The 7,936-nt window shown below is 38.8% G+C and overlaps 1 protein-coding gene across 1 annotated transcript in view; it reads left to right on the forward strand.

Moving 5' to 3' along the window:
• Nucleotides 1–7,936, forward strand: part of TBC1D12 (TBC1 domain family member 12) — a 75,064-nt gene that overhangs the window by 50,144 nt on the left and 16,984 nt on the right. The window contains exons 2-5 of the mRNA XM_042459081.1: nucleotides 4,070–4,185; nucleotides 5,142–5,224; nucleotides 6,963–7,080; nucleotides 7,464–7,570. Of these exons, the coding sequence (XP_042315015.1) occupies nucleotides 4,094–4,185; nucleotides 5,142–5,224; nucleotides 6,963–7,080; nucleotides 7,464–7,570 (400 nt within the window). The 5' untranslated portion in view covers nucleotides 4,070–4,093. The remainder of the gene's footprint in view (nucleotides 1–4,069; nucleotides 4,186–5,141; nucleotides 5,225–6,962; nucleotides 7,081–7,463; nucleotides 7,571–7,936) is intronic.

Raw genomic sequence — 7,936 nt, forward strand, 5'->3', positions numbered from 1 at the left:
TGTGTTGGCAAGGTCTGATAGGAGTTGCAGTCCAACAATATCAAGGCGTGTCATAGTTGTCTGCCCTTACACTGGAATGTTAAATAAGATGTTTATTAATGTGCTTTTAGTTTGCCTATATAACTTAGCCTCTTGAAATGATGCCACATAGGCAGTGAACTTCCTAAACATTATTAACTATTTTCTTGGCTGGTAGAGAAGGTCACGAGGTAACAATGTTAGCTGAAAGCTTTACCTTGTCTAAAATACATGCTGTTGCTCAGTTGCAGAGCATTCAAATAAGATTTCTTTCCGTTTGTCACATGTCCCACAAGATAAACAAGATGTTTAGTGTTCAGTTTCATATCTTCCCCCCCCCCCCCTTTCCTTTATGCATTCTAATACTGACAAAATGGCATCCCTACTTGCTTTTCTGTCTTGGTAACAATAGCAAATTATCCAAATATTGCAGTGAGATACTATCTCAAATAACTTTGAAGCACCTATTGAATATTATATTATTTCAGGAAAGGTTGTGCACAATAAGCACAGTACAAGCATAGAATTTGTTATTTAGTGTAGAATTTGGCTACCTGATAATATGAGCATTCTTCTTTTCAAAAAACAGTCTTTCAGTCTTTGTGGCTGTGAATATAACCATGGGAATTGTTAAATATATATATAGGGTTGGCTTACAGTGGATGAAGCTTTGCCACATTGCAGAGCCTTGCCCCTGTTTATGATTAGCAGATAATTTCAAGCAGGATAAACACATCTTTCTTTTTTAACAGTATGAATATACATGGCTACAGCTGACAAACCTGGCAGGCATCTACTATTATCTGTGCACTGGCTTAGTTTTTCTTTTTGTCTTACATCCTGTTTCTCAATTTGAATAAAAATGTACTGATTGCTTTGTAACATTCTCTGAGTAGACAGTTTTCATGTCCTACAGATTTGATCTTACAAAAATGACTGAGTACAGTATCTGTCTGGGGGCAGGGACTGATGCTCCATTTAATAAGTCTTTCAAACACATTTTAAATTTTAAATGTGTATTAATGCTTTGTTTGCTGTTTCCTTCTACTGTTGACAAAGTACTGAAATTGGTACTGTAGTCTTGATATGTAAGCGTTTGGAATGCAGTCTTCTTAAACATTCATAAATAAAAAGCTTCCATTGAGTGCTTTAATCTATGATGTTTTCTGACGCGAGTGAGAATTCTAATATATTGAAAGATAGCAAGTTGCCCCATGTTCACAGGGCTGTTTCTGGGTGCAGAGTCAAGGATATGTTGCAATACCCACACCCTACAGAACAAGAAAATACATGCAATGGAACATTTATTTAGTGCAGTTGTCAGCCTGCTAGTTTGGGGGGGGGGGGAGTGTAACAAACCAAATGCAACAGATGTGTTAGGACAAAGTTTCTTCCAGACATGTTTTGTCTGTAAAACCTGGCATGATAGGTGGCCAAAATCTGGGCCATGATTTGCAAAAAAAATTCTGGTGACAATGTCATAAAAGTATTCTGTATAATCTCGTGTACAGGCTGATCTCACATATAAGTCAAGGGAAGGTTTTAGGGCCAAAATAATGGATTTTGTATGACCCGTGGATAAGTTGAGGGTAGAATGTAGGGGAGAAGAAAGTTTTAATATTGGATTGAGAAGGAAGTGGAATGAAATGGGATTGCTTGGTGGTCAGAGAGGTCCAGAGGGGGAGAAGGATGAGGAGAGAAGGTTTTAACATTGGATTGAGAAGAGAATCACCGCATGCACACATACTCCTGCATTGGCAGCTCTTTCAGAAATCACTGCTGAGGCACAGAGAGTGGGGCATCAGGGCTGCTTTTTAAAGGACCTTTCTAAGAAGTACTGTTTGTTGTTGTTGGTATTAGCTGCCTTCCAGTTGATCTGGACCCATGGCGACTGTATTGACCCATATATAATTAGCCCTGGATTTTAGGGCCAATTTCTGGGCATAAATCTTTCAACTTAATAGTTGAGTATATATGGTATATTGTAGGTGTAATTCTATATGAATTCTGAAACAAAATGTGATTCTGGGGGACTAAAATGTCCCATCTTCCTTGAGAAGGGTTAAATATGTTTTGTGGAAATAAATCTCACTCATTCTACTGAGTCATTAACTTCCAAGTAATTGAGGTTAGGGTATTCTCTAGAGATGCAATGTGTTAACTGTATTTCTTCTGAACATTTGTTTTAGACCAAAAACAGAAGTACAATTACCATAAATGGAATTGGATATCAGTAATATGGATGAGATGGTAATGTTAACATTTGAAAGTTGGCTCATAATGTGAGCCTTTTCACTTATACTGTAACTGTCCCAGCTGCCTTCTGTAAAGCAGCAGTAATGCTGTTATGGCTTGAGGCCAAATAAGTGCTGCAGTCCCTATATCACTGTCACTGCAGAAGGGAGGGAACCTCTCTTCTTGCTAGGCGGCCAGATCATAACTGATGAATTTGAAGCCACAATGGCTGTTCATGAATGGATGCATTAAATGATGTAGACTTTTTTTTGTTCTGAGACCAGCATGCAGTATGCTTTTCGTGAAGAAGGAAAGCTGCCAATCTTCTATGCCTTGTTCTGACACCCTGAATGCTAGCAGACCACAGATTGTTTTCAGTAGCTATTGGTAATGCTATGACGCTTTTAAAAGGCAGTATCAGAATTTAATTATTTTGTATAATATGGTTTGGCCAAAAGTCTTTCTTTCTGAATAAACAGTGTTGGAATCCTTGGAGTTGTTACATTTTAAGATTGCAATCTTAAACCCGTTTGACTGACAATAAGCTTCATGGAACTCAGTGGGAGTTACTTCTGAGGAGACTGTTAATGTTTGAAAGTAAGATGGAAGATTTAATAATTTTTAAAGGAATAGAAACAATTCTTCAGGAGAAAATTAGTGCTCTTCTGGGTGTGTTTGATTCTGTAGTAGGAACAAATCGGTCCTTTTTAAAAAAAAGTTTTACTTTTCAGCTAATTTTTTCTTCACACTTAAAATGAGACGTTTCTGCAGAAGTCAGTGAAGTATTTGAGGCATTTTTGGTAGGAAACTATTTGGTAGACAGTGGTAATGTACAATGATCTCCTTACTCTAAAGTTTGGACCAATGTCTAGTGCAGAAGTTAATGCAAAACCACTGGAATGCAGTTCTTTGAGGGAAAGCTTTCAAAATATGGGTTTGACTTACAGTTAATATTTTACCGTTTTAATATGTTAAGCAGTGGGGTGTACACATGGGGTAAAACACTGAGCTTAACATTCTTACCTGTATTTTGTGAATACGTATTTTGTGACATTCCTGGCAACAGAGATACTCAAGCCAGAAGCTCAGTTCGTATGTAACAGAGAATAAGCTGCAGAAAAACTTGAGCGTATGTATCTCGCTCCTCCTCCATCATAACCCAGAGGACTGGAAACAATTATTTCCATTCTGGAATAACATCACTTAAACATTATGTCTGAATCTGGGTGCATACAATTACCTCATTATTGTTAGATGAAACAAGCTAACTTCAAACCCTGGTTTATGAAGCTGTCCTATTTAATCACAGTTATGTTTATCCACTGGATGGAAAACCTAGCTGTGACTAGTATAAAGAGAAGTAAAGCTTCTAACTCAGTGGGCCATGCTGGAGGAGGAGAGGGAAGAGATAGCATGTATGGTAAGCCTGAGGCTAAGTCTGTTGTACGTAACAACAGACCATTATTAAATCCATATCAGGCAAGAATCTTCAACATTGGCAGGTTATTTCACTTGTGCTTTCCCTTTTCTTTTTGTGTAGATTTCCCAAGAGCTCTAACTTGCATACTGTTATTCTTATGGTTTGTTCTAATCACAACTGCGCATGCATGGCACATACCCACACAATTATCAGAAGCAACATTTCTCCATATCTCAAAAACTGGCAATGCATGATTCTTGCTGGTAATTATCTGATGTTGCAGTTGACTTTAGCTCAGTGACTCACCTTGTAGCTACCTGCATTGATTGAAGCCTGGAATGTGCTGTTTCTCATAGCTATAGATATTCTAAGCATATATCATTCAATTTTATTTAGGAATATGAAGCAAGAACTGGAAAAATGTGTAAACCTGCACCCCACACAATGAGACGTAGAAACTTTGAATTTGAGCCACTTTCAACTACTGCTCTTATTTTGGAGGATCGACCATCGTAAGTCCCTATGGATTCTTCAGAAGCAGAATATCAGTTTTATGTTAGAGAGTTGGATGTTATTCTCAGGTGCATTCCAGTGATAGTACCAAACCTTTATCATGTATACTTACATGTCATGCTAATGATAAAGGGTTTTTTACTCATGCCACTAGTGTTGTTGAATACTGTATGCTCTACATGGTATTGAGAACTGGTATAGTTAAATATTTTTATAGTAGCACTTCTCATAGTGGAGCTGGCTGTGGGGTACTCAGATCTTACATTGTATTCTATAAACAATCCACTTTGGGATTGCTGAATATCATTGGGTTTATGTAGGAACTGGGTGTGAGGTGTGGGGGAACTCAGCAGTCAGGGAAAAATGGGTCCCAAGATTGAGGCAGTGGTTGAGAATGTGCAACCCTCCAGATATTGTCAGGTTGTAATTCTCTTCAGCCCTGTCCAGCACGGGCAGCAGAGTTTATAAGATGAAGCAGTTCCCACTTGTCTTGTAGCACCTTTGAGACTAACTGAAATAAAGAATTTGACAGCATGAGCTTTCATAAACTTCAGTCTAACTTCCTCCGATGCTTTTGCTAGAGTGGAAGCCAGGGACAGACTTATATATCTGTTTGTTGCTGTCTTAGTTCCTTCCTTCATTCACATAGTCCTTCAAATATTCTTGTCTTCAGGGTATATAGAACTTTGCAGATCAGGACCAACACCATAAATTGTGCTCAGAGGCAAACTGTAAGGGCTTGGAATATTCTGGTCAATATGCTATTTGTTCCCCCTATTTGCAGTTTGCCTGCCTTCTGGAAAGTTAGGCTTCTTCCTTTGTTAAACTGGTTAGGGTAGCCTGCATGATTCAGAATTGAAGACTGTTGGGAATAAACAGGACACACAAATTCTGTTCCATAGGAAGTGAAAGGGTTGAGTCAGCTACTCTTGTATTTATTGCAGTTTCTTTTTAGGAATCTTCCTGCTAAATCTGTAGAAGAGGCTTTACGTCACAGACAAGAATATGATGAAATGGTGGCAGAAGCCAAAAAGAGAGGTATGGGTAGTCATCATAGCAGCATTCTATCCCTTTAAAATGGTGAAGGTGTCCTGTTTGGAATATGTGTGAGAACATAGAAATGGAATAGAAATTACCTTGGGTTGAAGGGATTATTTTAAAAAAAACACACATAGGGACTGTTCTGTTTAAATTATTAAAGTGAAATTTAAATCCTGCCCTTTCCAAGGTTTTGCTTAAGTTTTAACACTTCTCTATAATGTCATGTGCTGAAAAAGAAAAGGAGGAACTGAAAACATTCATTTTATTGCCGACAAGTAACTTCACCTATCCCCCTCCCTCATCCTATTGTATAAAGACTTACCAGTTTCTCAGAAGTGCTTTCAAGTTGCCAGTCCACTTATGCTGACCCCCTGACTTCCATAGGGTTTTCTTAGGCAAGGAATCCCAGAGGTGGTTTTGCCCATTCCTTCCTCTAGCCTGCAGCACCTGGTATTCATTGGCAGTCTCACATCCAACTACTGACAAGGGCTGCCCCCGCTTAACTTCCAAGATCAGACAAGATCTGGTGCAACAAATGTGTTTGTCTGTGAAGAGCCACAACACTTATTTCCCTCTTTTTGTATGAAACTAACACAACTACGAAAGCCAGTGTGATGTAGCTGTTTGAATATTGGACTGGGACTCCAGAATACCCACTTGGCAATGAAAAACTGCTTTGTGACCTTGTGAAAGTCACATTCTCTCAGCCTCAGATGAAGGCAGGCACAAACCCCCTCTGACCAAATCTTGTCAAGAAAATCCCATGATAGGTTCATTTTAGGATTTTCATAAGTCTGAAATGGCTTGAATACAGACAACAATACTGTACTTTGCACAGTGTTAATTGTAAATGGAATTGGATCTAAATCTCTAGCTGCAATGAATTATTGATTGTAGCAAATCATCACTTCAGAGGTTAAAAATATGTATTCTATTAAATGTGTATATTATACGATTGCTTCTCCCCAAAGTTTGTATAAAGCAATTTCAGGAATTTAGGAAATACCTTGTTTCTCAGTGGAAGGGAAATGAATTGGGAATGTGATGATTTAATGGGTTTTCTCAACTGTAAAGCATTTATTATTTATTTCAAAGGTAGTAGAGAAAGAAGTCATAGCACTATAACAAATATATAATTAGCAAGCATAAGGGTGTGATGGCGGAGATAGCTTTAGTGGGAGCCTAATATTTCTGTTAAGACTGACCTTCACAATGTGAGATGTAAGAAGATCTCCAAGTGACTTGCATTTCAGTAACGCTTACTCTATAACAGGGGTAGGCAATCTTTTTGAGCCGGGGGCCGGGTTGCTGTCCCTCAGACAATTGGGGGGCCAAAGCCAAAAAATAAATAACTAAATATATTTTTTTTAAATTTAAATAAATAAATAAACCGGGACAAATGTAGGACAACATTTTCAAATGTTGGACACTTTTTTTAAAAAAGTGGAGGACACGCAAAAAAAAATTGCTGTTTTTTTTAAAAAATGTTAATATAAATGCATGTTTCTGAGGTGTCTATAGACAATTGCCCCCCTTGCCCCTGTGCGCAAGAGGCCAAAGGCCCCGGCGGCAATCAGTGGCAGGACCGGGCTAGGGTCAGTCCCAAGGCCTTGCCGGGCCTCATCCGGCCCGCGGGCCACAGGTTGCCTACCCCTGCTCTATAATGATATATATTTTTCTTTCTCAATGCAAAGCCGTAAAACTCACACTGCATTTCAACTTCTGAATTTAACAGAAATTAAGGAAGCACACAGAAGAAAGAAAATAATGAAAGAACGCTTCAAACAAGAAGAGAGTATTGCTAGTGCCATGGTGATTTGGGTCAATGAAATACTGCCTAATTGGGAGAACATGTAAGTATAGAAGACTTGGTAATATAAGCTTGATACCATCCTTTGTATCCATCCACAAAAAAAAAAAAAAAAAAAGCATTGTGTGTCTCCCTTTCAGTGATGTCTTTGGGTGATCATGGTCTAGAATTACTTGCCCTAGCTGATCTGTTTTGTTCAGAAATACCATGTGGCAAGGCTGTGCTGTTACTGATAGATGGTTTAAATGCTCACCCTATGGACAGCCCTGTTTTTGCTGTCTTAACCATTGCTTCATGAAACCAGTGTCAGCACTACTTTGAATCCTGTAGGGAAGATGCTTCTGATCATAAACATTCCAAGAATGACAAGTAAAATGCCTGGTTTCCATAAATACTTACACTCTTCTTCTTCCTCCTTCTTTGTAGGCGTTCCACAAGAAAAGTTAGAGAACTGTGGTGGCAAGGGTTGCCTCCCAGTGTTCGGGGGAGAGTTTGGAGTCTTGCTGTAGGAAACGAACTGAATATCACTCCTGGTAGGTGTGAAAGCATGGAGATTTTTATTTTAGAGGAGTGGTATTCTGTGAATATGAAGCAATCCAATGCTGGCTTTACTAAGGGCCCATACAGACATGCCAAAATAAAGCTGCTTCGGGTCACTTTGGAAGTATGTTGTTTAAATGATGCATGTGTCCTAAGAGTCTGGAAGCCGTGCCAAAGCCATGCTCCAGTACTGGAGCCTTATCTGTCTGTCTCTTCTTCCATGCACCATGCTTCCATGTAGATATTGCTTGCTGAAAATTTTAATTCAGAGATTCTTGACACCCACCCGTGTGTGTGTGTGTGTGTGTGTGTGTGTGTGTGTGTAGAGAGAGATGTTTTTGTTATGACTTAACTAGTTT

This window comes from Sceloporus undulatus, chromosome 3, assembly GCF_019175285.1.
Source record: "Sceloporus undulatus isolate JIND9_A2432 ecotype Alabama chromosome 3, SceUnd_v1.1, whole genome shotgun sequence".
NCBI lineage: Eukaryota > Metazoa > Chordata > Lepidosauria > Squamata > Phrynosomatidae > Sceloporus > Sceloporus undulatus.